Source organism: Meleagris gallopavo, chromosome 20 (genome assembly GCF_000146605.3).
Source record: "Meleagris gallopavo isolate NT-WF06-2002-E0010 breed Aviagen turkey brand Nicholas breeding stock chromosome 20, Turkey_5.1, whole genome shotgun sequence".
In the NCBI taxonomy this organism is placed as follows: Eukaryota; Metazoa; Chordata; class Aves; order Galliformes; family Phasianidae; genus Meleagris; species Meleagris gallopavo.
Genome location: NC_015030.2, coordinates 10,008,898 through 10,036,319, shown reverse-complemented (window position 1 = coordinate 10,036,319; position 27,422 = coordinate 10,008,898). Strand labels below are relative to the sequence as shown.

At 49.7% G+C, this 27,422-nt stretch overlaps 1 protein-coding gene across 1 annotated transcript in view; it reads left to right on the top strand.

Moving 5' to 3' along the window:
- Window positions 1-27,422, top strand: part of CACNA1G (calcium voltage-gated channel subunit alpha1 G) — a gene marked incomplete at its 5' end in the record, with an annotated part of 82,336 nt that overhangs the window by 34,929 nt on the left and 19,985 nt on the right. Inside the window, 11 exons of the mRNA XM_031556388.1 lie at window positions 2,157-2,257; window positions 3,211-3,334; window positions 6,174-6,242; window positions 7,096-7,280; window positions 12,828-12,954; window positions 16,053-16,178; window positions 16,787-16,876; window positions 17,346-17,538; window positions 20,253-20,303; window positions 25,659-25,810; window positions 27,025-27,134. Coding sequence (XP_031412248.1) covers window positions 2,157-2,257; window positions 3,211-3,334; window positions 6,174-6,242; window positions 7,096-7,280; window positions 12,828-12,954; window positions 16,053-16,178; window positions 16,787-16,876; window positions 17,346-17,538; window positions 20,253-20,303; window positions 25,659-25,810; window positions 27,025-27,134 — 1,328 coding nt within the window. The remainder of the gene's footprint in view (window positions 1-2,156; window positions 2,258-3,210; window positions 3,335-6,173; window positions 6,243-7,095; window positions 7,281-12,827; window positions 12,955-16,052; window positions 16,179-16,786; window positions 16,877-17,345; window positions 17,539-20,252; window positions 20,304-25,658; window positions 25,811-27,024; window positions 27,135-27,422) is intronic.

Here is a 27,422-nt window from a genome sequence, read left to right as displayed (position 1 = left end):
CCCCCCCCGGCTCAGTCTTTATTCATCCTGTCCAGGTGTGTTTTATGGACAAATAGATATGATTTAAATAACATAGTTGATATATGGCTGGGAGCATAATGCAGGCTTGAGCAGCAATCAGGCTGATTGTGTGCTGTGGATGTGTGTCTGGACCCTGCAGAGGAAGCGTTTGATGGGACTTGGGCTGGAAGCGCTCGCTTTTCATTTTGCAAACATCTTGCATTTGGCACAGATTATCAAACCGTGCCCTTCCACCCGTGGAATTGTGGAGTCACTCCTTTGCTTTAGACTCCCGTGGCCGTACTCTGGGACAGCTCTTGGCCCCGCTCAGAGCAGCGCTGTGCTGCCCTCGTGCTGACACGCCGAGTGGGGCTGCGATGGAAGATCGCTTTCTGCCTTTGTTATCTGACTGAGCCCATGAACTGTGAGCTGCAACAATTAGACAAACCCCAAAATATCTTTGGCATTAGAATTGGACAAAAGGAATAGAAAGAAGCATTCTGTGCTGCTGACGCATTACCATTCACTACAAATCCCCATGATAAATACCAGAACTGCTTTGAATACTGGATACTCCTGGAAAGCTTCCAGCTTGCAAAATGAACCGGACAGAGCCGCAGCGATGCTCTGTGTCCTGGGGCAACAATCCCTGCTCTGCCTGCGACTTCGAGCAGACATCAGAGTTGATCCATTTATTTCCTTTTGTTACATCTATGGATAATTCAGCAGAGCGGGCTGCTGGGAGGGACAGCACAGCCCCAGGATGTGTGCTCTATTAAATATAGTTCAGAGTAAGGGGAGCGGTTCTGCCTCCTTGTCAGGAGTTGGAAGAAGAATGTACAAACAGCCCTAATGTGGCCAGAACCCCCTGCTGTGCTGTGCTTGGGGTGTGCTGGCGTGGAAAGGGAGGAAATGATGAAGAGCTGAAGGAAGGTGGTAGGAAAATCCAGCTGGTTTGTTGCTCAGATCTCTCCTTTTATTTTCACAAGGTTGTTTTCATTCCATGAAGAGTTCAGGTTGTCACCAAGTGCTTTCATTAAGGTGGGCACTACACTAGCAATTACCCATCGCTAATGAGACCCCTGGCTGAGTGCATACAGTAGCAGAAAGCATTGCCTCCATTCCACTCAATTACCCTAATAAATCCCATTTTTAAGTCCAGAGTACCTCAAGTTGCTAACAGTTTGACTCCAAGCAAGGACAGCATCCCCCCTTCCCCATTTCCAAGATGAAGCACATGCAGTGCCGGAGCCCTGCTCCTTGGGCATCATGTGTGGGAGCGGGGAAATAGGGGGAATGAATGAGCAAAAACTCATTTTAATTTGTCCATGAACACGAGGTGCTGCAGTGACGTTGCATCACTGCTCTGTGGGTTCACCTCCTGGCACCCAAGGTGAGAAGACCTAACCCGGAGGCTGCTGCAGCCAGGACCAGGTGTTTCCTGGATTTTCTTGTCTTCACTTGGTCTGTTGGCCAAAGCACTACCGTCTGCCCTCCTGCCCTCAAACAACCTTGCCAATGGTCTCAAATATGTGCGGCTGAGGATGCACTGTGGTTTCAGGGAGGAATTAATTCAGGGGAGTTGGATGACCAGCACTCAGCCGGGAGGTCAGATAGGCCACGATGTTCCCTTCTGCCTTCATAATCCATGGCCTGATCTGGTCATGCTGAATGAGAGGCAGATGCTTGCCATTGTGTTCCTGCACTGAAATGCAGCTTCCAGATGGTTTCTTTGGCTTTCCAGTGGTGTGCAGACATAGGGCTTGGCCCAGAAAGCAACAGGAACACCTTAGAAGATTCAGGTAAGCATCTGCTGAGAAGCCAGAGGGTCTATGGCTGAGTTGAGCAAGTTGTGGGTCCTCTTGGATGAGGGTTTTACTTGCCATCTCCATCCCTTTAGGTTGCCACATGCTGGATGCACTGTGCACAGCAGGCAGGAAGATGTGACCGCAGGGGTTCGTGGCACCAGCACAGCTCTAACCCTAACCTTACAGGTCCTTTAGGGAAAGGCTGTTTTCCTTTGGTTTTACTGAGTACCTGGGGATGTTTGTTTAGTTAAAAATTTCCCTGAGTCCTTTGCTTGGGAGATCTGGGGACGTTAACTCTTCTCTCTGCTTTTCCTCCTGGTACATCTTTGTTTTCCATTTTCCTCCTAGAGCAAAAGGGACCGCATGAAGGCCTGGGTACGGGCACATCTCCCCACCTGCTGCAAGGAGAGGGAATCCTGGTCCATCTATGTCTTTGCTCCTCATTCCAGGTAGGGCAGCTTGTGTGGTAGGGAGTGCTGGGCACCGATACCTCAGAGAAATCTAACTTTGCACACAGCCAGTGCACGCTTAGAACACAGCCCTGCCAAATCCTCCTCTCAGTGCAGACTTCTCTGTCCTCCCTTTTCTCTCTCTCCTCACCCAGAGAACCTGAGCACTGCCCTTCCTAAAGCCCAGCCATGGGCTCCAAGATCCCAAACCCATTCTCTGGACACTGCCCACCATAATGAGAGTTTCCCGCATTTGAGCTGATCGGCCCTGGGCAGCGTTTGGGTTCATTCATACAGAGATTAGAGAGATTTTCAGAAACAGACTTAGGGGAATGTAATATGGTATTATAAATCCTGGGTCGGTGTACAACCATCTGTCACAATAAATAGCTTCTGTTCCTTTGGTCGTGTGCGCTCAGCCCTTACACTGGAGGTATTTAGAATCACAGAATGGCTGGGTTGGAGGGGACCTGAAAGATCATTCAGCTCCAACCCTTCTGCCATGGGCAGGGTTGCTAACCACTAAATCAGGCACCAGACCAGGTTGTCCCAGGCTCCATCCAAGCATTTCTTCTTGTATATAAGATAAAGCTGAACTCCACGGAGCAGGCAGGGCTCAGACCCACACCTGGCTGCCTGTCTGAGCTGTGCAAGCAGCTGCTGTGCTTTGAGCAAGGCTAAGTCCCCCATGAATGTTGCTGGGGCTGGAAATCTGTGGTTCTAATTTGAAATTGATCTTTGCAGCTTGAGTCCTTTCCTATTCATACCCAGATGTGCCTGCAGCATGGGGCTCTGCCAGGGAGGGGACTGCAGAACTGTGGCTCTTCTGCTTTGCAAACAGGGAGCTCAGCTCCCCGGCTGTGCTGGAGCTGCAGGAGCGTGCTGTGCTGTCCCCACCAGCCGAGTGCTAACAGCCTGTCTGTGCGCTGTCTTCTTTTCTCATTTCTTGGCAGGTTCCGTCTGATGTGCAATAAAATCATCACGCACAAGATGTTTGATCACATCGTTTTGGTGATCATCTTCCTCAACTGCATCACCATCGCCATGGAACGACCCAAAATCGAGCCTCACAGTGCTGTGAGTTTGAGTTTAATGTTTTCCATGTTCTTTGTGGAGGCAGCATGTGTGGCTCAATCCCTGCTGCTGTGCATGTGGGCTCACGCTTTTTTTTTGAAGTGCAGAGCCGCCAGTGTCCGTGCAGAGCTGGGTATGGGGTAGGTACAGGGTGATGCTGTCCCAGCAAAGGCTTCTCCTCTCCTCCTGCTCCACGTGCTGCTGCTGCTGCTCCTGGCCCTCCTGGTTCACAGAACAGGAGCAGAGCTCATGGCCTGCCACATAGCGAGGCCCCCCGTGCAATATCCCATTTCTGCAAGTATGATCAAGGCTTTAACACATGGCACAGGCACGACATCTGTCTCTGTTTCCTTCTCTGATCAACCTTCATTTCTTCCATCTGTTGTTCGCGGGCACGTATGGATGGTGAGAAGGGAACAGGGGAAGCCATTCATTTTGTACTTTTCTCTCCCCTTTGTCTATGATCTTTGCTGTGACACAAGGAAAACTGGATTGACATGTGCACTGTAATTCCATTCCCCTGAACCATTCTGGTTTAATAGATTGTGTAGAGATTTTTCAAGCCAGACCCTCACAGCACCCACTTCCATCACTCAGAGGGGCAGAACCATCCGTTGCTCTTTTATTTTAGCATAGACTGTGGCTGAGATGTGTGCTGGGCTCTTGCTGATGTATTCCAAAGACTGCTCATATCGCAATCGTATAGAATCGCGGTTTGTTGTCGTAGGCGTGTCAGGCTGTTCATTTTCATGGATCTTCAATGTTAGACCTCAAAACCGGAGTCTTGGCTGCTCTGTGCCTATTTTAAGCTTTCCTCATAGTCCTCTTGCTGAATTAGAGGTCCCTCCCCTAGATCCATTTTTTTCCTTTGATTATCACGCAGCCACGATGCATCACCTCGCAGCTGTGAGACGAGAGCAGGGCTCCCTGCCAGCCAATGTGGCAGGAGGAAATCACCCCTGCTCCCCAGATGGAACACCCTGGAGATCCATTGGGCTTCCTTGAGCCCCTTGCTATGTCCCATGAGACCTGCCAGCTCTGGCTCTGAGGCTCCTATGGGACCTCCCTTCAGAGCCCTCTCCTCTAGGCCAAACAACCCAGCCACACTTCAAACGTCTTCTCCTCTAGACACTTCATGATCTCTGTAGCCCTCCTTTGGGCACTCCATCCTAGCTGTATATCCTGTTTGTACTTTGTGTCAACCAGAGCTGCACACGGTGCTCATGGTGGAGAGGCAGTGGTGTGGTGCAGAGCAGACAATTCCTTCCCTTGCCTGGCTGGTAATGTAGTGCTTGGTGCAACCCAGCAGCACCAGCAGTATCAGTCTGTAGCCAAAATGAAACTGAAGTGTGGCAGCCAGGGCTGGAGCTGAGCTTGAGCCACGGTGTGGGTGCAGCAGAGAGGAGCAGGGCTGCCAGGAGCAGTGCCCGTGTCCTGCTCACAGGGACAGACCTCTCATCTGGAAACCCAGAGTTAGTTTAGCTTCAGTTGGTTAAAATAATTGTCCTTTGCCTCCCTGAGCTGTGGATTTTCTAGCTGCTTCACACAAGGTCTCATTCCCTGCCCCAGTTTCAGCTGGCTTATCAGAACGGGGCGCTGCTGCCAGCCAACACTCCCCATCTCAGAGTGCACGACATGGGCTGCAGAGATTATCCTCCAACACAGCCACGTGCTCACCAGGCAGGGCTGTAATATCCTCGTCTCTCCCCCACGCTATTGTTGTTTTATCTCCAGCACCACCAGCAGTTCCCTGCCCTTCCCCACGCACCGCCTGCCCTGCAGCACTCCTTTGTGTGCCCGGCAAAGACGGTTCCTATCGCAGCTCCTGCAATCACGCTGCAGGGCCAGGACCTCATTAATTATGGGCCCAGGATGGAAACAAACTGCTCTGTGGTTCCTGAGTCACTTTCAGTAAATCATGATCTGGCAAGTGAGAGGGTTGCCAAGGTGTTTTGTCCTGTTTGAATTGCATCTCATTTTGTTCGAGAGATCTGCTTCTCTTACAGGATTGCTCTGTAGGGAGCAGCAGAAATAAATCCCAAATTGTTATTAGCAGAACTGGGGCTGGTTCAATTGTATGCATACAGGCACGCTCACCACTTTCTTCCAACTTCCACCTTCTGCTGTCCATTTCTCAGTGCAGGCAATCAGAGATTGCTTAGGGATTAGGGAGAAGTGTAATTTATTTAATGATCATCATTAAAAGGAAAGGTTTCTGCTAACTACAGATAGGGAGCCAGGCCGTGGTCTCATCTGTAATCACTAGCTGCTATTGCGGCACAGCGGCAGCGAGAACTGCACGGTCTGGTGGATAGTGCAGGGACTGGGAGATGAGATGAGGCTGCTGGGCTCCCTGCCCAGCTCCAGCCCATGGCTCTGGGCTCTGGGCAGGAGAACGACCCTTTGGGGCAGCTCTCAGCTGGTGGCAGCCTGCAGAGCTCCGTTGGCTTCGGTGGAGCCGGGACACGTCCTGGCAGCCACGCTGCAGCCTCCCCTGGGCCCTGCTGGCCTTGCAGCACAGCCACGCTGACATTGACTTCATGTACTGGGATTTGGGAGCGTGGTGATATTTGCACTGTGCGGTGACGTCTGCAGTGAGGGGCAGAGAGAGATTTGCCAAGTGGGTTCCAAGGGCAGCCGATGTCCCTGTGCCTGTGGGGGAGGCAGGTGGCAGCTCGGGGGCAGCTGGTGGTTTTGGGGGGCAGTGGGCTCTGAGGGCAGAGGGCCCGGTGCTGCCGCCCCTCCCCGCCTTGCTGACACAGCTGCAGGCAGCACAGCACCACTGATGGCATTTGTCTAAAAGCATCGTGTAAAGCGTCGTCTCTCCTTTCCTCTTCGACAGGAACGGATCTTCCTAACGCTCTCTAACTACATCTTCACAGTGATCTTCCTGACTGAGATGACAGTTAAGGTAAATGAAGCCGGAGGGGAAGTGTGCCTGTATGATATTAGTGATGTTTTACTGCAGTGGATGTGCAAAACCCCTAGGTCTGCCAGCGGTCAGGGAGGTGAACGTTTTCATCTTCTGAACCATATTCGAATGCCCACCACACGCCTTATGCTGAGTGCATTTTACATCGAAACATTTTACAATCTCACTGAAGTTGCTCTTGATTTACACCGTTATGGGATGCTTCAATTCAGCAATCCTCCCCTATTCAGCAAAGCTCTCGAGCACATGCTCAGCGTCAGCCATGCATGTAAGTCCCATTGTCTTCAACAACCCATTGTCCTCACAACCTAAGCAGCTCTGTGCCTTCCTGAGCAGGCAGAGACTCGAGCACATTGAAACACTGTGCTGGGTTTGAGGCGGGAGGCTCAGAAAACCCATTGCTGTAAATCTCTCTTGTGTAATTCATAATGATCTCGCAGAACAATTGCTCTCTGGAAAGCTTCTGGAGTTTCCACGTTTGCAAAGCTTGTAAATGGTTGCTTGGGTGAGCCACTCAGCACCTTTACTGCAGGAATCTGTAGAAATAAAACACCACCCAACTTTATGCGCCAGAGCTGAAGTTGTTAGCAACACTTCTGTGCAGCATTAAAAACACAGCAGCTGTAAGGGACAATGCGGGGCATATCTGCGGAGTTATTGTACAGTCCTTGAAATACAACACTTTGCTGATTTGTCTAATTAGGCTTCTATACTGGGAAGCAAATGGACTTGCAGACTCATATCTGTAAATAATGCATTCTCAGCAGGTTGCTAACTGGGAAAAAAGCATCAGATGCAAAAGTCGTAATTTGTTGCACCTTGTTCCGGGCAGGTGGTAGCACTGGGATTGTGTTTTGGGGAAAAAGCCTACCTGAAGAGCAGCTGGAACGTGCTGGATGGGGTGCTGGTCCTCATCTCCGTCATCGACATCCTCGTCTCGATGGTGTCAGACAGCGGCACGAAAATCCTGGGGATGCTGAGGGTGCTGAGGCTGCTGAGGACACTGCGGCCCTTAAGGTGAGCAGAGGGTGAAGGAGACCTTATGGAGCACGGGGACTGTGAGCAGTTGTGCAAGGGAAGAGACAGTGTTCTGCTGAGCCCTCAGCAGCTCCGGGCTCTTGCGGTGCTTTGGGAGCAGCCCCACGTGCAGCAGTGAGCTGATCGATGCCTCTTTTGCTCATTAAAACACACATCCCCTGCTATTTGTGTTCTCATTTGCTCTGTGCAAAGTGCAGCTTAACAGCTTCTCCCCCTTTCCTTCAGGCAGTCAATGGCTTTTGTAACACAGGAGGAAATTAGTAGCAGGTGGCAGATCATTTGTAAGGAAACAGGGACTGAACTGCCGCTTAACCTAGAATGCAAGGAACCTCTTCCCCTCCATTCCCCACTAATTTGAAAATGTCCTTGGTGTGGTGAAAGCAGCCCCATTCCTGGCAGCACCCCCTGCCCAGAACCACCCCTTCTACAGGGCTCCTGTCCTGTACCCCAAGCTCAAAGGTTTTGCTCTGTGCTCAATGCAGTCCCTCTTTAATGCCGCTGTTGCTGCTCTGGTTATGCAGCAGCTTATTAACCTTCCTGCTCGAAGCACCTTTGTGTGCCTGTCATATCTTCCTTTATAAAGGGTTCACTTTGAGTCAAGATTTTCACTTTTATGACAACAAAAAGGACCCTGCTTCTGACAGAAGATGTTGTTTTACTGCTCTGGTGCGAATAATAAGTGTACATAACAATGGCCGTGCCCATGCTTGTGTGTCTTTCAAATATTCTCAGCAGCTGTGGAAGGGAATCTGTTGAAGTGGGCAATGTGCACGTTGTGACTGGTGAGTTCTAGGACACGAGCTGCTTTAATTGTTTTGTCTGGACAGAGCTCACTGTGCTGTGGTTCATCTCTGGCCGTAGGCTGACTTCCTATCTGACTCAGATTCAGACCTTATTTTTTTGCGTGTGTCCCACAGCATTTCCACATCAGCTCTTGTTTCTGGGGGGAGTTTCTGCCCTATTTTTGAATTGTAGGATCTGCTCTGCTTTTCTGATCTGGCTGATTTTTGACCCAAAATACAGAATAACCTGGATACCTCTGGGTAAAAGCAGGATCAGCTTCCCATCTCCGACTGTGGGATGCAGACCTCTGCAGCCACTCAGGTCCGTGAGCAGTCTGCAGCTGTGGGGAACAGTCCATCGAGCAGCTGCGGGGTGGAGGAAGAGCTGCCATCTGGAGCGTGTGCAGGGTTAGACCCTTCCTCTGCTATTCCATTCCTGCTGGCATTTGATATGTTTTCTCAAGAGAGCGTCTGAGAGTTTTCAGCCAACATACGGCTTCATACTACAAAGGAAATGTAAAAAGACAGCACCAAGCCCTTTCTCTAAATATGTTCGCAATCAGTTCTATTCCCCTGTAATTAGATTTGTAGGAAATGAAAAAGCAGCCATCAAACTCGGGGCTTTTCAGTAAGTCGTAAATCTCGGCATGTGGAAACCCATCTGCCTCAGCGCCGCACATCTGGGCTGCCCCGCGTGGCTCTGCCCACCCCTCCTGCCCCTCCTGCTCTGCCACTGCCCGGGGGCTCCGCGACCTCCCCATCGCTGCCCGCGTCTGCAGCTGGACTGATGTGGGATGGCGGGCAGCACTCTGTGCTCCGTGGCTCCCTGTGCTGAGACGGAGACCCTTTGGAGACCGAGCCGTGGCTTTTCCTTTCCTGGAAAGTAACTCCTCACCCTCAGCACCACGAAGGGACCTGGCTGCCCTCTGTGCTCCCTTCCTGTGGCAGTAAGGAGGACACCGTCAGAGAGGAGTCACTGAGCTCAAAGGCAGGGACAGCCCTCGTCACCTTGGCTTTGGCTTTTCTGTTTGCTAATTGGAAGGAGTTCTTGCAAAAAGACCTGCCTTGTTTTGTCTCATTCTCTCCTGAAAAACAGCCCTGCTGCTTTATGCAACACTCGAAGCCACGCACGCTTTTGCCATTGGCACAGACATAATGCCATGCGTGCCAGGCATGGGCTTTTGATTGCATGATTGATTATCAGCGTCCAGACTGAATCCATGAGCATTCCAGCCCAGTTTTATGACCAAAATTCCAAAAATATATTCACAAAGGAGTGACATTCAAAGATGTTTCCATGACCCTCTGATGTTTCAGCCAGTAGAGAGATTGCTTATACAATAACATTCCTTCCTAATGCGTTCAACCTGCTCTTGTTGGGATCAAGTGTTGTAGCTTAAGATATAAGAGAAATCAAGACTGAAACTGTATTTAGAATTAATCAGGTTGGACTTCAGTGCTGTTTTACTGCCTACAGAGCCTGGGCTTTTGCTTTCAAAGCAGATGGATAAATTATTCACTCTTCATACCATCGCGGTATCAAATAGTCATTTCATAGACTCTATCGTATCATCTATCACCTCTGCTATTTTACTTTTTTTTTTAATCTGTGGAGGAAGGTCTCCATTAATGTTGATCTGCTATTTCATCTAAGTGCTCCCTCTCCATCTGAGTGCTCTATTCAGGCTAGCAGGCTTAAAGGCAGCAAATGCGATCCAGCTGGGTGAGGAGGGCAGTGGTTTCGGAGTGTGTCACAGGGGTTTAACAGCACTGTGAGTTCTGAGACCGGTAGGTCCAGGAGGAATGTGAAGGATTTGCATTTCTTCACACTGAACGAAAAATGGTCTAACTTCTGCTTCTCCATTTATCATATGCTTAATGCAGACTGAAATTGTCCTGCGTGCCACGCCGGTGACTGGCATGACTGGAGGGCTCCAAATCAGCCGCATCCTTCAGCAGTAAATTGCAGGAGTGGTGGGTCAGATAATACAGGTCTGCAAGCCTGATATCAGCAGGATCTCAGGCAATATTGATGAGGTGCAGGGATGCTGCGTGTTGACATATTGGAGCTGACACTAATAATCTGGCAATGCTGAGAATTTCACTGGCACTTCTTTGAGAGTTATCAGACTCTCCAGAGAGCCGGCAGGAGTCTGCGTGGACTCACCTCGACGTTGGATCAGACCGTCATTTTGAGGCAGCTCCAAGATCTGAAGGTTTTCATTAGTAAGAACTATTATTTTTCAAAATCTTTTCAAAGCCTTCTCTCCCTGTAAGGCTGGAAACAGCACTGGCACGGAGCTCGCATGGTGGCAGCTTTTACCCTCATGCATTCTTGTTTGAGGAATTCCCCAGTTGATCAGAACAGAGAGCAGCCAAACGCTGCAGCTTCTCAGCCCTTTATTCTCAGTACACGCGACTTTGCTGAGCCAGATGAGCAACCTCCTCCTTCTCTGCTGGATACCAAACAGCCTACCACGAGGGAAATCACTTTATTATTTCTAAAATAGGTTTTCTTAATAACTGTTGGAGAAAATTATCACCTTTAGACTCTGGAGACTACATTTTGCCCTTTTTCCCCAGAATTTAAGGATGTTCCAGTAGTTAGGCCAAAGGCCTTCAAGTTAGAAGACCCGACATCCATCCCTGCATAGCTGTGGGCAAAAGACCTCAGCCGAGATCCCAGTGTGCCCAATGTCTATTGCAGTCACTGGAAGCAAGCTGCCTGCAGACCTCTCAGAACACAACCTGTGCTTCTCCTATGCCTCAGTTTCCCATCTGTAGTGCTGCAGCTGCAATATTTCACTCAGGACAGCATAAGGGTACCGTGTGAGAACATCTGAGGAACATCTGAGTATCCAGAAGACAGATTCAGTCTCGAGCTGCCTGCACGAGGGGCACAGCATCCCGTGGGGCATCTCAGCCTGCGGTCCTCCTGCTCCCTGAGCCCCCCAGGCCCTCCTCAGCTCCTGGAATACCGCAGGTCGGAGGTGCTGGGATTAAGGAGCCGTAAGAGCTACCTGAGAGAGACACCTAGCGTGAGTAGCAGCAGCATCTGCCTCTTGTGTGTCGCTGGGAAGGGAGCAGATGAAAATACCACCATCTGTTTCTTTTTTAAAAAGATAATTGATGATTTACCCTTGACGTGTCGTGTAAATATTTAACCGAGAAAAAAGGAAATAATTTTTAGATTTTCGGGATACTGTTTAATGCCAGCAGCCTCTGAAGGAGCCGTTCCCTGCCCTCCGTCTGCTCAGGCTGTGGGGCAGGACGGGGCCGCAGCACCCCATGGCCGGGCCGTGCACGTCGGGCAGCAGGATGTGTCCGTGGGGACCTCTGCTGGGAGCAACGGGACCAGGGAGGGGGAGAGAGAGGAGAAGGAATTGGATTCTGTCCAGGCGACAGAGCTCCAAGCTGTGCTCCAGGCGGTGCAGCTGCATTTGGGGCCAAACGGCAGAGGCGGTGAGAAGACTCGATGGCAAAAGAGAGAAGCAGGCAGCAACAAGCGGGCGGGGAAGTTTTAGTGGCCCCCGTCAGCACCGAGCACTGGGAGCAGCCCCCGGCTCCCTCCTTCCCTCTCCTGCTGCAGAAGCTATTTCTGCTTTGGGAAAGCACAGCTCAGAATCACAGAATCATCAAATCTCCTGAGTTGGAAGCTTCTGTGGCAGAGTACAGAGACAGCAAAACGCTGAGCTCCGGCTGGCAGCGGGAGAGAGGCACGCAGCCCCATCAGGTGCCTTTATCAGAGCTCCAGCTCTGCACCTCCGTGGCCGTGAGCCTGAACACCTCGTTCATCTTCCCAGCGTGGAGAGACGCGCTTAAGCCGACGCACATCAGCCTTGTTCTTTCATCATAGTGCGGCCTTTGAGAGCGAAGTACGGTTTCTCCTCTTTTATATGGATATTCTGCCATGCTTCTGTTGTGATGTGCTCATTATTCTCCCCCACCTTCCCATGTAGCCTGGAATGTTATGCAGTACGTGGCAGAGTGCAGCTGCAGAAGGGTTGGGTGCCTGTGTTCCTGCTGGGGACGTTCCCTGGATGCCAGCAACGGTTCCATGTGGTGGGTGCCAAGCTGACCCCGGGGCATCGAGGGGCTCTCTTGGGCACACACAGGTCCTGGTTTTGGGCACACACAGGTCCTGGTTTTGGGCACACCGGGTCTGCAGGCAGCTGTAAGAGCAGCTGCTGCATTTCTCCAGCAGTGGAGAAATGAGGAGCTTTGCCTGAAACTACACAGAAAACACTCTGGGAGGATTCTGCAGTCCTGGATGTGCTACAGACATACAGGTGTGTGCTTGTGCATGAAGCAAAGCAGGAGGCTGCATCCCAGGGAAGGTGTGGTGCAGGCTGGAAAGTAGAGAGCTTCTGACCAAACTAGAGAAAGAGAAGAATGCCATAATGAGTGGCAGTGTAAGAAGCTGATCAGGAAATGGATTGAGGATCGACAGTGGGTTGGATAAAACCATCACTCCAAGCTTGAAAAATATGAGGCCAGCCCTTATATCTGCCTTTCCTCCTGCACTGACCTTCCTGCCTCCTCACATGTGCTCTCCTCCTCTTCTCTCACACGTGCCTGTGTGCATAGGCAGAGACCCCTCTCCCTCAACGGCCACGGAGGCCACTCTTCCAGAACTGCTTCTCCCATCCTGATTTTTGAGTTATTTGCCATTCTTTTCCACATCAGAGGCAGAACCGGGCACAAGCAGGACTGACATAGGCTTTGTGCTTTTTTGCCCCCACAGAGTCATTAGTCGAGCCCAAGGACTGAAGCTGGTGGTGGAGACACTCATGTCATCCCTGAAGCCCATCGGGAACATTGTGGTCATCTGCTGTGCCTTTTTCATAATCTTTGGGATCCTGGGAGTTCAGGTGAGTCCCTGTATGCCTCTGCGCCAAGGCAATAAGTGTACAAGCCCTGGCTGGTCTCAGTTTGCTGTTTGTACCACTGGGCACCCTTCTGAAACCAAAGCTTCCTGGGGAGCTCTTTCTTCTAGCAAGGAAGCAGCGGCATTCCCATAATTAGTCAGCCATTAAAAACTCACTAACGAATATAGCCTAACAGCAGTGAGCAGCCACGTGCATCGCTAGCAGTAGCTGAAGTAAAAGTGATCAAAGCCACGGAGCAGCATCAGGTTTGTCTCTCTGTGGCTCCGTCGAGGTCCTGTGCCCACGCTCAAGAAATGCGTGTTGGTTTTGAATCTGTAATTGTGCCATAGTTAATTGTGCCAGAATGAGTCAGACCCAAGGGCTTAAGCAGCTCTTGGTCCCACCTCAGCAGCACAGCGTGGCCTTTCTAGTGCTCTCAAAATATTTATTTCCGAAGTTCCAGACGTGGCTGCGTGTCACTTGATGTGTTGAACTTGAAGCTTTCCTAGTGCATGCAGTGGTACGAAAGCCAACACCACGACGCCCTCAAAGGCACAGAATGGGCTTTCTTCATCGCTTCCCCACCACGAGGACTTCTGCTCTGCCTGCAGCAGGACATAAATCAAACTATTCCTCCGCTTTCTTTCTTCCCCTGGCCACACCACAGTAGAGTGAGGCCTGAAGCATGACGTGTACTGCCAGAAAACCTCAGCTCAGGGAAACTTAAATCCCATTCCTGTTCAGTCTATGAGATAACACGGGGACATCTCCCCTCCACCTTCCTCCCAGGCTTAAAGCAATAGGGAAATAGAAGCTTTCAAGGCTGAAATCGCTGGTGTATAAACTCCAGAGAGACCTTGACCTGGAGATTCATTCAGATTCTGACAGTTTGTATAACTGAGAGCTTGCAGAAGCAGAGATTTCCAAGCCTGATTCCTGCTGGCACTGCTAGCAATATCCTCAGTCCTAGCAATGCAGGAACCCAGGGGAAAAAGTGGCAGAGTTTCCTGTTTAATTGATTTCCCATTACCTGAGAAGAAGAGATTGTATCACATAAATATTCTGACACAACACTGATTTCTCTCTGAAGTTTACCTGCCCTGTTGCAGCCAGCTTTGGGAAGCAGCTCTGCTTTGCTTTGTTTCAGAATAGTGTCTTATGTAATGTTTTTTACTAATATGCTGTATAAATAATAAATGCGGCATTGGAAATAAACAGAGGAGAGAATTGTGCCATCCATAACCATGGGCAGCTGGATTGGCTCCGTCACAGCTAACCAGCTCCATCCCTTATACTGAGGCGATTCTTAAAGCTAAGCATATCCTGTAAAACGGTACAAAATTCAGGCACGGGAAAATTGATGCCAACCAACAAAACCTGCAGTGCGCCCTTTGAATTTCCTCCCTACTAATTGTGATTGCTTCCCCTGTGACTTGCTGTCTTCTGTCAAATTGTCGTGACTATGGATGTGCTGCAGGGGTAGATGTGAGTAAGGCTGATCTTGTATTCAGGAAGCAAAGTTCTCGGTTAATGTTGATGCGTAATTAGGGGTGAGATGAGGGCTGTAACTATTTCTATAAAAAGATGATCCCTCCAAGTTACAGTTGGTTTTCCCATGTGAAGGAGATCAAAGTACAGTTGATAGCGCTTTATGCGATGACAATTCAGACTTGGAGCTTCTAACGGCGTCTCCTCTTAGCCAGACTGCTGCTGTCGTGGTGCTCATCCACGTGTGGATGGTGATTAATCAGACACAAGCACCAGACTGCCAAACCCTCGGCCTTTCCCTTCTGGCAGTGCTGGAAGCTGGAGCTCCGACTGACGCCCCACCAGCAATCAGCATTCTTACAGATCAGGCTCTGCGTTTCCAAACCCAGTTAGGAGCTGTGTTACTGCTCCCACCTGACGGGCATTACGGTCCGGCTCCAGGAGAAATTGTATTTATAGACAATATATTAGAACAGTTGTTTACCTTCCTGCTTAATTAAAACTTTCTGATCTGTGCAAGCTATATCTCCCTTGTCTGCCTTACACATGATAGTGTTTCTCCACGGGAAGATCAGGGAATACTCTTCTTACATCCAAGAGTTTTATGGTTGCGTTGGATGGCGATTACCTTTGCGTGCCTGGAGAACATCCTTCTGCTGCTGCGGGTTCCTGAAGGAAACCCGTGGAGTAATGTGTGGGTTTATCTTGTTCGCTATTATTTCTACTGATATTCATCTACAACAGCAGATCAAAACCCATCAGCATCATTTCTCTGTATACCCAAGTGGTGTTTTAAGGAGCAGGTTGCCAGCTTTCCCCGAAACAGCAGCTTCTATCAGCAAATAAACCTGGCTGTCTGGCAGGCTGCGAGCCCCTCCGTTCCGCCGGCATCAATCATGTCTGAAGCAGTCCTCATCCCTGCCACTGCCTGCAGTTAAGTGCAGGGAGGCTGCCATTCCTCGGGCGTTTGTAGATCAGGAGTTTGCTTCCCAGGAGCTGCATCTCTCCTGGCTTACACCAAAGGAAGGAAGGTCAGGGTCAGGTATCCGGCACCAGCCTGACGCCTCACACGAGGAATATTTTCAGAGCCCAGCAGTAGTTGGAGAACAGCATTCAGATCCGAAACGGGGCGCTGCCAGCCCAGCACGCAGCAGAGCCCAGCTGCAGCACCTCGGCTTCCCTGCAGTGCGTCCCTTCTGCCCGCCAGCAGCACAGCTCACGGCTGTGCCTCCGAGTGCCACCTGTGCTCAGCTGGCTCGGCCCGCTCGCACCGCATTGCCCGGCGGCTCCAAGGCCGGCACTGCCAGCACTGTTAGCTGGGTCGCAGAGCCAACCCGCGTGCCCCAGCAATGAGCCTGGCAGCAAAGGGCTGCAGGCAGCTCTCAGGGCGCCGAACCGAAGCTCCGAATGCCCCACGTGGGTGCCCAGAATGGTGTGAAATGATGCGTTTGCTCATTAGGCACAGATCAGGCAGGCTGCTCAGTCAATAACCCACATGAACGCGGCGATTTCCCTCAGCTCCTCTGGCTGCATGGGCTGTGCAGAATTCCCTGTGCTGAGAAATACTGTGGTCTGAGCCATTACCTTTCCTCTCCTCTTTGTGTGTTTTGCAGCTTTTCAAAGGCAAGTTTTTTATCTGCCAGGGGGAGGACACCAGAAACATCACAAATAAATCGGATTGTGCAGAAGCAAGCTACAAATGGGTCCGGCACAAGTATAATTTTGATAATCTCGGCCAGGTATTAATAGCACGGTAATCTGCTTCTTTGCTCCTTTACCTCCTTGACTTAAAACCTGTGCATTATTATCCCATGGGATTTTCTTACAGGGCACTGCCAGTCACAGTAAATATTCAGTTCACACACAGCATTCTGTCTCTGTAAATCCCAAAGGTGGTGTTTCCAAGCAGCCACACACTTCTTTTCAGAACAGAACAAGCACATGTGGCTTTGTGGAGTACTTAATTGCTTCACTGCTACATAACAAACCAAATATATCTTGCAGAAGAGTTTGTCTAATAGAGCTGGACACATCCAACCATCTCTGCAACGCTGCCTTATTTTAGCTGCATGGTGAGGACTAATTAGCAGGGAGCAGTAGAGACCTGGGGGGTGGAAACGAAGCTGCTTTGTGTTCAGCTTTGTGGTTTCCGAATTAGCACTCGTTGCTGAACCATGTTCTGACACTGATGGGTTTTTGCTGCCAGGAGAAACCTTGGGCATCAAAGTGCCCCATTATCAGCCAGGTAATGACAATCTCCAGACAGGAAAGGGCTAAAAGGAGTCAAGTGTTACAAGTGAAAAATCTCTGCTGCAACTCCTTGCAACTCTCCTCTGTGTTTTTCTAGGCCTTGATGTCTCTCTTTGTGCTGGCCTCCAAGGATGGCTGGGTGGATATCATGTACGACGGCCTGGATGCAGTGGGAGTTGACCAGCAGGTATGAGCTGCAAGGAGCCAGAAATGCGGCTAGGACAAAAGGGCAGTGGGTCAGGAGGGAGCACAGCAAGGAGCCCTGGGCTTGAAGCCAGCCTTTTCCCTACAGATTTTGCCACACTGTTGGTGTAGTAAGGCCATAGCAGATGAACAGCACTTGCTGAAGAGAGAAAGTTAGAATTTAGAGCATTTCGGGAGAACAGAATAGCTCACTGTGGGTCTGGGTTTTCAGTGAGGGTGACGATGGCTGCAGGGGATGCTGCCGGCAGATCAGACGTGGTTCTGAGCACACTTTGTGATTTGGGACTGCTCTGCTGAACCAGCCCAGAAAGCTGTGGTTGTCACAGGGGGCAGAGTGCATTGCCCTGCCGCAGAGGATCGCCCACCGTCCAGATTTCGGATGTAGCAGCTGTAACCATTTGCTCCTTTTTTTTTGAGGTTTCGTTGACATTTGCCTTCCATCCCCTTTGCAGCCAGTCATGAACTACAACCCGTGGATGCTCCTCTACTTTATCTCCTTCCTGCTCATCGTGGCCTTCTTCGTGCTCAACATGTTCGTGGGGGTCGTGGTGGAGAACTTCCACAAGTGTCGGCAGCACCAGGAGGAGGAAGAAGCCAAGAGGAGGGAGGAGAAGAGGCTTCGCCGGCTGGAGAAAAAGAGAAGGAGTAAGGAGAAACAGATGGCTGGTCGGTAGTCTTTCCACATCTTTCTGAGTCCTGCTTGACCTTCCACACAATCCCCTCTCCCTCCCCTCCCTGCCTCGCGTCTGGTGATCATTCTTCTCCTAAAAGCATGTCCAGCTATGAAATTTGCATGAAGGAAGTAGTGTGATTTTAGGCTGAGCAAGGAGACACGGAAGCCTTTTCAATCACTGCGTGATTTGCAATGACCTTCCCATTGGAGGTTATTTAAATTTAAAAAATAATGATAACCAGACCTGGAGCTTCTTGGATGGCAGAGCTCAGTGTTACACAAATAGTGACAACTACAAAGATCCGCAGTGCCGGATGGCACCGTCAATCTTCCAAGTCATGAGCATTGTTGCTGATAACTGGATTCACTATTTGGTTTATTACAGCCTTGTAATGCCACAGTGATGCCACCTGTCTCATTTATCAAGCAGGATTATTTATGGCATGGTAGCACCACTGCTATTCAAGAGTGTAATAAAATAATGGAGACATCTCGTTCTAGTAATGCTTAGAAACCCCTCAGAGAAACATATCAAAGCATTTGCTTGAGAAATACAGATTAGAAAACGAAAGAGGTGGAGGAGAGTAACTAAGGAGGCAAAATGGCAGTGATGCAAAATGAACTGAGCCCTGAGCTCTGTGTGCACACCTGCAGACCTTCTAGAGGAGGCTTTGAAAAGGAAAGGTGCTCAGCCTCCACTCTGTCAATAGTCTTCTATCTTTGTCTTTGGGTGTTGTGGTTTTTTTTATTTTGGTTCAAAAATTAAGGAATAAGTCAGCCAGGGTCAGGCCAAAGTCAGACGTACTCTTCTCACATGGTCTCCTCTGCCCAAAGGTTCTTCCTCACCCTTTGTGTCCATGGCCTCACTCCTCCCCCCAGTCTGTCTTTGCTTCTCTCTACGTCCCTTCTCACATCTCTATCTTTGACAGACTTCAGTACTGTTTAAGAGACTGTCTGATCAAACACTTGTTCTGAAAGCTGGTGATAAGAAGTCAGTTTTATTTTTTTTTTAATAATCTAGGAGCCATTTAATAGCTGTGGCAGGCCTAGTTGCTCAGCCACGTAGCACAATCGTGTCTCAGCCTCTCTCCATTCAGCACTCATGCAGCACTTTCCCTTGTCTTTAGGTCCCATTACCTTCCCAGGTTTTGTCACCAGTAGCATTATCACAGCAGCCTCTGGGCAGCAAGGTTTGCTTTATGCCAAGAGCCTGTCTCCCTTGATGCTCACTGGGAAGATGGAGGCTTCCCTTGGGAGCAACGAAGAATACTGAATGGGAATTACTGAGTGACAGCCTGATTGAACCCATGATTGAGCACCTGGAGAAGGGACACAGGCAGCCCTGGGAGCGCAGCTGAAAGCAACTCACCTGTGTGACCAGAAGGTTCCACCCCTCTCTGAGCCTCATTTAAGGGCTGGCTGCCACAAGGAAAGGGTCTCTACCTGGAGATCCCTCCTTTTGGAGCATTTAGTGATGCTTGGGATGGGTAAGCAAATTTTTCTTTCTTTAAGTGAGTTGTGACCATCAGCCTTTCTTGAGTTTTTTTTTTTAGCACCAGTTACCTGCAATCACCTTTCCCTGCAAACGCTTCAGACCGCTCTCAGCTGAGTGCAGTACAGGTGGAAGGAGCTGGTGCTGCCTGGGAGCCTCTTTCGGTCAGCATGATTTCCCAAACGCAATTTCGGGCTGATGGTGGAAAATGCTTTTAAACACCAAATAGAAAGATCCCTATTTAAAGTCACAGTTCTGGAAGGCAGACGTAGAAGGAAAATAGATGTTTAGTTACTACTTATGACCTTATTTATCATACTGGAGGAACCAGATGATGAGAAGATGCAAGTCTGGGCAGTTTCCTAGTGGGAAGGAATCACAAAACGTTCTTGGAGATACAGTTATTCGTTCAGTCCCATGAAATGTCTAATTAAAGAGGCAATAAGCAGCTGCTTTATTGAGGGTCAAATATTGCTGAGAATTCAATCGCCATAAAAACCTTTGAAGAGCGAAGTCTGAAGCCCTCCAAATCTCTTCAGAACAGTTTTGCCCATTCGCATTCAGCCAAACGTTGTCTTTAAACCTCGTCCAGCTTTGCCTTAGGAGCCCATAGATACCATTGCTTCATCCTGCATGGTGGGAGCTTGCAGGCGATGCCAAGTTAGGGACTGTACCAACAGCTGCATGGGGGCTCCTGGCAGGGCATTCTGAGCGTCCCCCAGCGCCCACACCCACCCACAGATGTCTGTTTTCCACGCAGCCAGATGTAGCCCATCTAACGGTTGTTTTTCTTCATAGACTTTTCAAACGCAGTTTCCCAGTCTGACATCTGCAAAGCAGAGAAGTGTGTGGGACCCCGGTTTGGTGAGGTGTAGGCAATGCAGTGGCTGCTGCCAGGCGCTGGCCCAGCAGGATGTGTGCCCTACCTCAGGTACCCACTCTGTCCTTCAGGACTGCCTCCTCCTCATCACCAAGCCAGGGCATTCTCGTGGGCTCCCACCACGGGAAAAGCACGAGAGCCCTTCGCTTTTCCCGATGAGCCCCAATACCTGAGCTGCCCTCCCCGAGATGCAAGGAGAGCATCCGCCAGGAGATACTGAATGGAGGCAATGCAGAGCCGTAGGAACCTGTGACGGGGAAGGGGAGTCTCGCTGCGCGTCCTGCCGGATGATTAATGCCGTTTCGTTCTTTTAGATCTAATGCTGGATGATGTGTTAATGGAGAGCACAGCCAGCGCGGTGCCAGGTACTGGGCAGCTGTGGCGTTGTGTCCCGTGAATGGCAGTGCTGTGTAACTAACTCTGGCCGCGCTGCTCGGAGGCATCCCACTAAACCTGTGTGTGGTGCAAGGCTCGGCGCTTCCCTCGTGGCACACGGCTCTCGTTCTGACTGCAGGTCTGCCGGCCTGGCTCAGGACTCACACTTGCCAATCCTTAATTTATCCAGCGGTCATCTTATGTTTTTCAGTCATCTTTTTTTTTCCTTTTTTTTTTTCTTCTCCTTCTGGCTTTCGTTGAAGCACTGTCAGACTTCTCGTAGCTTTTCTTTGTGTTTTTTTTCTTTTGTTTGTTTGTTTAGTTTTATTTCAGAGAGTAATGACTCAACTATGAAAGGGATCTTTGATTTGTTTACTCTGGCTTTCCAACCATGGACTGAGGGTGTGAGTGATTTGCAGGAGTGTCTCTCGAAGGCGGGCAGGGCCACATAGGGAGAGCGTTTCATACTTTCTCCACCCTTGTTCCACGCAGGGAAGCACAGTACTCAGCAGGATAAGATCCAAGATCTTCTCCATGCTGACCTCCAGCAGGGCTGGGAGAAGATGATCTTTAAGGTCCCTTCCAACCCAATTGCATGATGCTCTGATGCGGGGATTATCTGTAGTTCTACCGAACCTATGAGTTCCTCTCACTGATTGAGAGCTGCTCCATCCACAGGGCATCTCCTGGGTTAAAAAGAGTAAAGATGCTGCCTTGTGCCCTCTGCAGGACTCAGGCCGTGCACTGCCATAAGTCTGTCTCCTTTTATTGTCAGAAGAAGCTTTGATCAGCCAAGTGTTTTGTTTAATTTGTAGCTCACGAACATTAGGCTGAATAATTAAGGAGGCGCCAACATAGAAACAAATATAGCTATAATTTCTAACAAAAATAATATCTGGGGAAAACTGTGCCGTTGAAACTCTCGCTTGTGAAAAATCCATCCACCTGTCATTGCACAGAGCACAGATTGAGTAACAGCTGCAAGGTGAGGGCTGTTGGCTTCGGGCACGGAGGACAGCTGTGGGGGCAGAGGTTCGCACCTTTGTATTTCTGGGGCTGCGGTGGAAGTTACCACAACATGCTTTGATCGATCCCTTCCCACTGCCATTCCTGGTGCTTTTATTTCTGTGCCTTCGTTCTCGCCCTCCTTGCCAGGCTCTGTTCTTTGTGCAGTGCTGGCTGTCAGACCTCGCTCAGTGCTGGGGTCCCACTGTATGTGGGGCTGCGTTTGTTGTTTGGTTGGTTGTGATGCCTCTTCTGCTCATGCACAGTTGCATTGAGCCTGGTTTATGTTATTTTATTTTCTTTTTAAGGCATTGAACTCGTTCCAGTCCCCTCCATTATCCATGCAGACTCGGGCTGTGCTTTGTGTTGCCTTGTGTTGCCTTTCCATTGGGTCTCATCTCAGAGAATGTGGGGCTGCCCAGCTGGTCCCCGTGGGGCGGTGCGGGGTGAGGGTTGGTCCTCCCATGGCTCAGGGGATGCCCACAGGTGTGAGCCTCAGACCCACACACATGGGTGGTTCCCGAGGGACTGCCTTCCTCTCGATGTGAAGATAAGACGGAGTGCTGTGTGCTGCTGCCTGGTGCTCACTGAGATATTACAGTTTTATAGTTTTCCTTTTATTTTTTCATCAGCCTGCGTTCTGTCACAACTGGAAACTTCACAGTGGAAATAATTTATTTTCTGTTTTGCTTTTTATTTCTCTTTTTTTTTTATAAATCCACTCAGTACAATAAAAGCCAAGTAAAATGCTCTGTTTAAATAGAAAAAGCAAAAAGTTCCTTCAGTGCAAACTACTTTCAAACCTAATAATATTCCTGATACAGTTTGTAAATCCAGCTGCGTCACAGGCTCATTGCTCACGGCTTGCTGCTGTCCTCCAGATATACCCAGACCTGCAAAGGAGTTAATTCCCTTATTAGAGAAGAAGGGAAAAGCCAGAGGAGACTGTAATGAAATTGTCCCACTCTCGTGAATTCCAATTTCCTGTGCCCACGCAGCTCTGGCTGCAAAGGCACTTTGGGGAAAGCAGCAATTTCTCTCTTGACAGGGCAATATTGGGAGGCAGCCCTGCGCCAGCGGTGACACCAGCTGTCCTGCAGCCAGTGAGGGACTGCAGTTATGGGGCTGTCATATCTGCCCAGTACCCCCAGGGCTGTCCCCTGGGCCCTTCTGCATCCCATCTCCTGCAGTGGGGCGCTGCAGGGCTGGGTGTGCAGCAGGTTGATCAGTAGCATTGCCTTAGGCAGTGGGCTCGGGGGGAGCTGAGGACAGAGCACAGTGAGATGCTCGGATGTGCCAGGCAGGCTGCAGCATTCTGCTCCCAGCCGTTGGCAGGCATTGCCTGTGCTCCCCATCCATGGGGTGCTGCAGGGAGGAGCAGGGAAACCCTGCTTGGGAAACAACCTGAGTGGAAGACTTGTAGCAATGAAGGCTGGTGCTGCTGTGCCAGGCATCGACCCAACTGCTGCAGCCCTACAGAGCCTGTCTCCAGGGTGGGGAGAAGCAGGTGGGCTCCCAGGACCACCGTCTCCCTCTGCCAGATCACCTTCCTACCTGGGCTAGGAGGAAACTGCTCGGGACCCGCAGCCTGAGCTGGTTGTATCCAGAGGAGCTGCATCTCCATCTGAGGCAGCTCCCTCGCCCCCGCTCCTGGCCTGCAGCCACGGTGAAGCAGCTTGATTTACATCCTGTTTACCAGCCTGATGTTTTGTAGTGGGCTTTTGCTGTATTTTCCCATTTTCTCACATTCTCATTCTGCCAATTCTTTCTTTTGTTCATTTGCTCTCCTCGTTTCTTTAACACCACGTGTGCCGGGAAGCCAGTTAACCTTTCAGCGATAACCGAGACTAACCCAGAGCTCTTGTTGTTCTTGACACAGTGTATTGTAACAGTACAGTAATGTGGTGTTGTGTTAGTTGTGAAGTTCACCACCTGGAGTTTAACAGATGTCTGTATTTCCCAAGATGTTGGTATTGTTTAGATCTTTATTGCAATAATTCCAAAGAACACTGTGCAGTAGGGGGCAGGGGCTTTGCACCTGGGTAATTACACACCAGTACCACCCGAGGGCTGTGCAGAAACGCACTGCTCCTATAGAAGTGGCACTAAGATGACAGCAGGAGCTCCCTGCCTCCCTAGGCACAGTGCTGTGTGTCGGGCAGCATGCTGTGGGTGCGTGGTTGGTTCATCACCAGGTGATTTCAGTACTGCACTGATTTGCATGGCCAGCATGCAGAGCACGGGGCGATGAGCGCTGGTCTGATTTATAAACAGGGTTGACAAATCCCCTCCTCGCAAAGTTAATGGTGAAGGACAAAGTGTTTACCAACAGCGGTTTTCTAAGGCGGCACCCGGAGATGTTTGGCTATGGAAACCCTGAGGATGTGCTGGGAAAGGCAAGGCGGAGCCTTGGTGCTGCAGGGAGGGGGGAGGTAGACGAGCAATTAGCAACCCTGCTTATAAGGTCACGCAGCAGCTCATCCAGGTGCAGATCCCTGCACAGGGGATGTTTTACAGCCTCTCTCTAAATCCTCTCTCTGTTCTAATGGTGTCGGTGCTATTCTGTAGGATTTGGAATTACCTGTCAATCAAAGCTGAAAAAAACATGAATTCCAGTGCGATTATTCATAAGTAAATCCACTGCAAGAAAAGGCAGAAACACTGACATTTTTCTTTTTGAATGTGAATTATACATAAATGTAGAGCAGTGATCCAATTACGATGGTGTTTCTTACTGAGATGATAAGTTGGTTCATAAAAATAGGTCCTGTTCCTGACTTAATTGTATTCAAACATTTTAGTTAATTTGCTACTCATAACTTAGCATAATGTGATCGAGATATCTTGACTTTATGGAGATTTATGCAGATTCCAAGATATCTGACATAGGCTTATGAGTGAGTCAGCAGCTGCTGGTCTGCTTCTTTGTAAGCACTCAATAGATTCAACGCGGGAATTCGTCCTGCAGGCCTTTCCATCAGTGCCGTGCTTTAGCACTCCAGCACAGATCACCTAAAGCACCTAAGCGTTGCAGGTCAGAAAGTGAATGTTGACGTTGCCTTTATAATGTGACTGCACTGAGGCCAAACTGTGGACATTCCAAACCCCTACAGAATAAAACCTCTCACTGGTTTGTCTCTCTGGTGCCCGGGCTGTAGGGGAAAAGCCTGTCTCTATGGAAAAACCAAAGCAACTCTGATTTTCAGGATCCTGTTGTGAAGCAGGGAATGCACAAAGCCATTCAGCCTATGGCTTTGATTGCAATGCCTCTGACCATTGACAAAGCGAATTCTATTTCCAGGCAAAACTTAATCTTCAAAAATTAGTCTTCCCCGAGGGCAGCTGAAGCCCAGCCTTCACAGCTCCGTTCTGCCCAACTTTCTGCTCGGAGCAATGCATCAAGCTGTACATTTGCAGAAAATATCAAGCCGTGTAATTCTTACAGCTCAACAATTTTCATAACCAGTTGATCATCTAATTAGTAGAGTAATATTACACTCTGACATATTCAAGACAGTCCTTTCCACTTCAATCTGCATTATAATGCCTCCTTGAAAATGGTACTGAATTATATACTCAGCCTTGGCATTTCCTCATTAGAGATTAGGTGAGTAAATGAGTTTATCTCTGGGAACATTTGGGGTCTAAAGAGCACGTGTCATTCTGAGGCAGCCTGACCCGGGAATGAGTTGTACAGCGAAATCTGTGCTCTGGTAATCTTGTATAAATGGAGAATCGTTATTTTCTAATGGCTGAGGCTGACTGATCAGTTTCCCGTGGTATTTTTATGGACCGTTCTTCACTGCTCTGACAGCCCAAGTGTTGAATTTTGTTCTCTCCGCGGTTTATTGCAAAGAACATAATAGGACCAAATTACTTCTCTTGCAAAGCCCACCGCTAACTGAATGCCCTTTACTTCTAAGCCATTGGTACTAAAATCTGTCCCCAGCATCTGACTGCTAATTGGGCTTTTGGATGCTTTGGGGACTTTCTAAGCTCAGCAGCAACCAAAATTGTCGGCTTAATTTAAACTTAATTGAAATTTCCCAATGGTGAAAACACTCCTCAGCACAATGATCCCAGCTCACCTCATCCCTGATGCCGTAAGGCTGAGTATAGCGCATGTCCCGCTCAAGGTGTTTAATGGATGTAAGGTGACAGGAGCCCTGCTGTGTATTAAAGGTGGTAACGTGGCAGCAGAGGGGGAGGGAGGGAAGGAGACGACAGCATGTTGCTGCGATCAGTCTAGAATTTGTCGGTGTGGGAGGTGAGGGTGCCTTGACTGCACGGAGGCACAGAGCAGTGACTTGCCGTGCCTCTCGGCTCTCCTCCCGCTGCAGAAGCACAGTGCAAGCCCTACTATTCGGATTACTCCCGCTTCCGCTTCCTGATCCACCAGATGTGCACCAGCCATTACCTGGATTTGTTCATCACGGGCGTCATCGGCCTCAACGTGATCACCATGGCTATGGAGCACTACCAGCAGCCGAAGGTCAGTGTGCTGGGGCTGGTGGACACGATTAAGGACGCTTCTGCTGTTTGGTCTGGGGCCCTGTTCACCGTGGCCGTCCCTTGGCACTGCTGAAGGTACCCATCCCATCCCTGCCTTCGGGCCGTACCCATCGGTACCTGGAGCCTGTTGCAGCTCTGCCCTCTGGTTAGGTGCGAGGTGTCTGCTCTGACCGTTGGGGTGGGAGAGCATTTGTGCCGTTAGCTACAAAGGATCATTATTAAAACCCTCCGTTTGACTGAATGTTCGCACCAAAAAAAAAGGAGAAAAAGGGGAAAACAGGTTGCATTTGTGAAATCTTTCTGCTTCGCAAAGTTTCTCCCGAAGTCCCATAGGGCTTAATTTTCACAGGCACTGGGTTCTATGCTGGTCCTTAAAATACATCTTAATGTATTAGTGTGCTCAGTTCTGGGTTTGGGTCATATTCTGGAAATAAAAACAGCCTGTCCTGGGCCATCAAGCCTCTTGTGCGTAACAGTGAGATGGAAATAGGTGCCTTTGCCATATAACTTGTACTTATTTTTATTAGCTACTTTCAGAAAGAATAAATACAGCGCACAATAGGAGGAAATATTCTCTAAAACTACACATGGTTTGAATACTTAATGTTAAAAAAAAAAAGACATTAAATAAGGGGAAAAGTATCCTCCAGCCTATCATAAAGGAGCCAAAAAGTGGAAAGGCACAAGCCCAGGTTATTTCTTGTGTTTGGGTCACCTTCAAACAGCCCGGCCAGCTCCTGTGTGATTCAGTCAGTTGGTGATGAGGAATGCTTTTGGCTGCAGAACCTGCACTGGAATCTCGTGAGGGCGTTGCATCTCGCCGCCGCCGCTCAGCAGCCGTGATTTCTCTTGTATTATAACAGTGCTGGGCAGGCTTTTGTTTTTAATTTTCTTTAGGAAAATAACATTTTGTCTCTAATCCTCTGGTATGCAGCATCTGCGTAATGACCCTGAGGTTGGTGTGCTGTGGGATGACAGCACAGAGGGCTGAACCATGGCCATAGGACCACTCTGGTCTGCTTGCAGATGATGGGAATGGGTTGATGGTTGGAGCAGATGATCTTAATGGGACATCTGTCATCCTGCTGAGCCTATTGTCCTGTTAGGGACTCAGTAGCTCTGCTGGAACACGGTGAAGGCAGGCCTGCTGGCACAGAGCTGGCGCCCAACTTCTGCGCTCTGTCCACACCACAGATTCTCGACGAAGCCCTGAAGATTTGCAACTACATCTTCACCGTTATCTTTGTCCTGGAGTCTGTTTCCAAGCTCATTGCCTTCGGGTTCCGTCGCTTCTTCCAGGACAGGTAACGCAGGCTGCAGCATGGCTGCCTGGGGGCTGCGGGATGCAGCTGCCCAAGGTTGGGATTTTAGAGCCCAGTGACCCTCCTGGTGTTAGCAGTGTAACACGAGGGAATGCTTCTTGGTGTGGTGGGTTGGAACTGGGCTGGGGTGGGGGCTGGAGAGAGGAGTGTGCATGAGGAGAAGGGTGATGTGCATCTGTGTGGTGGGCAGACAAACGGACAGCAAGGCAGTGCTGGGCAGCAGATCTCCTCCTGACACCAGCAGTGTGCCTGCAGAACCAGGAGGGCTGG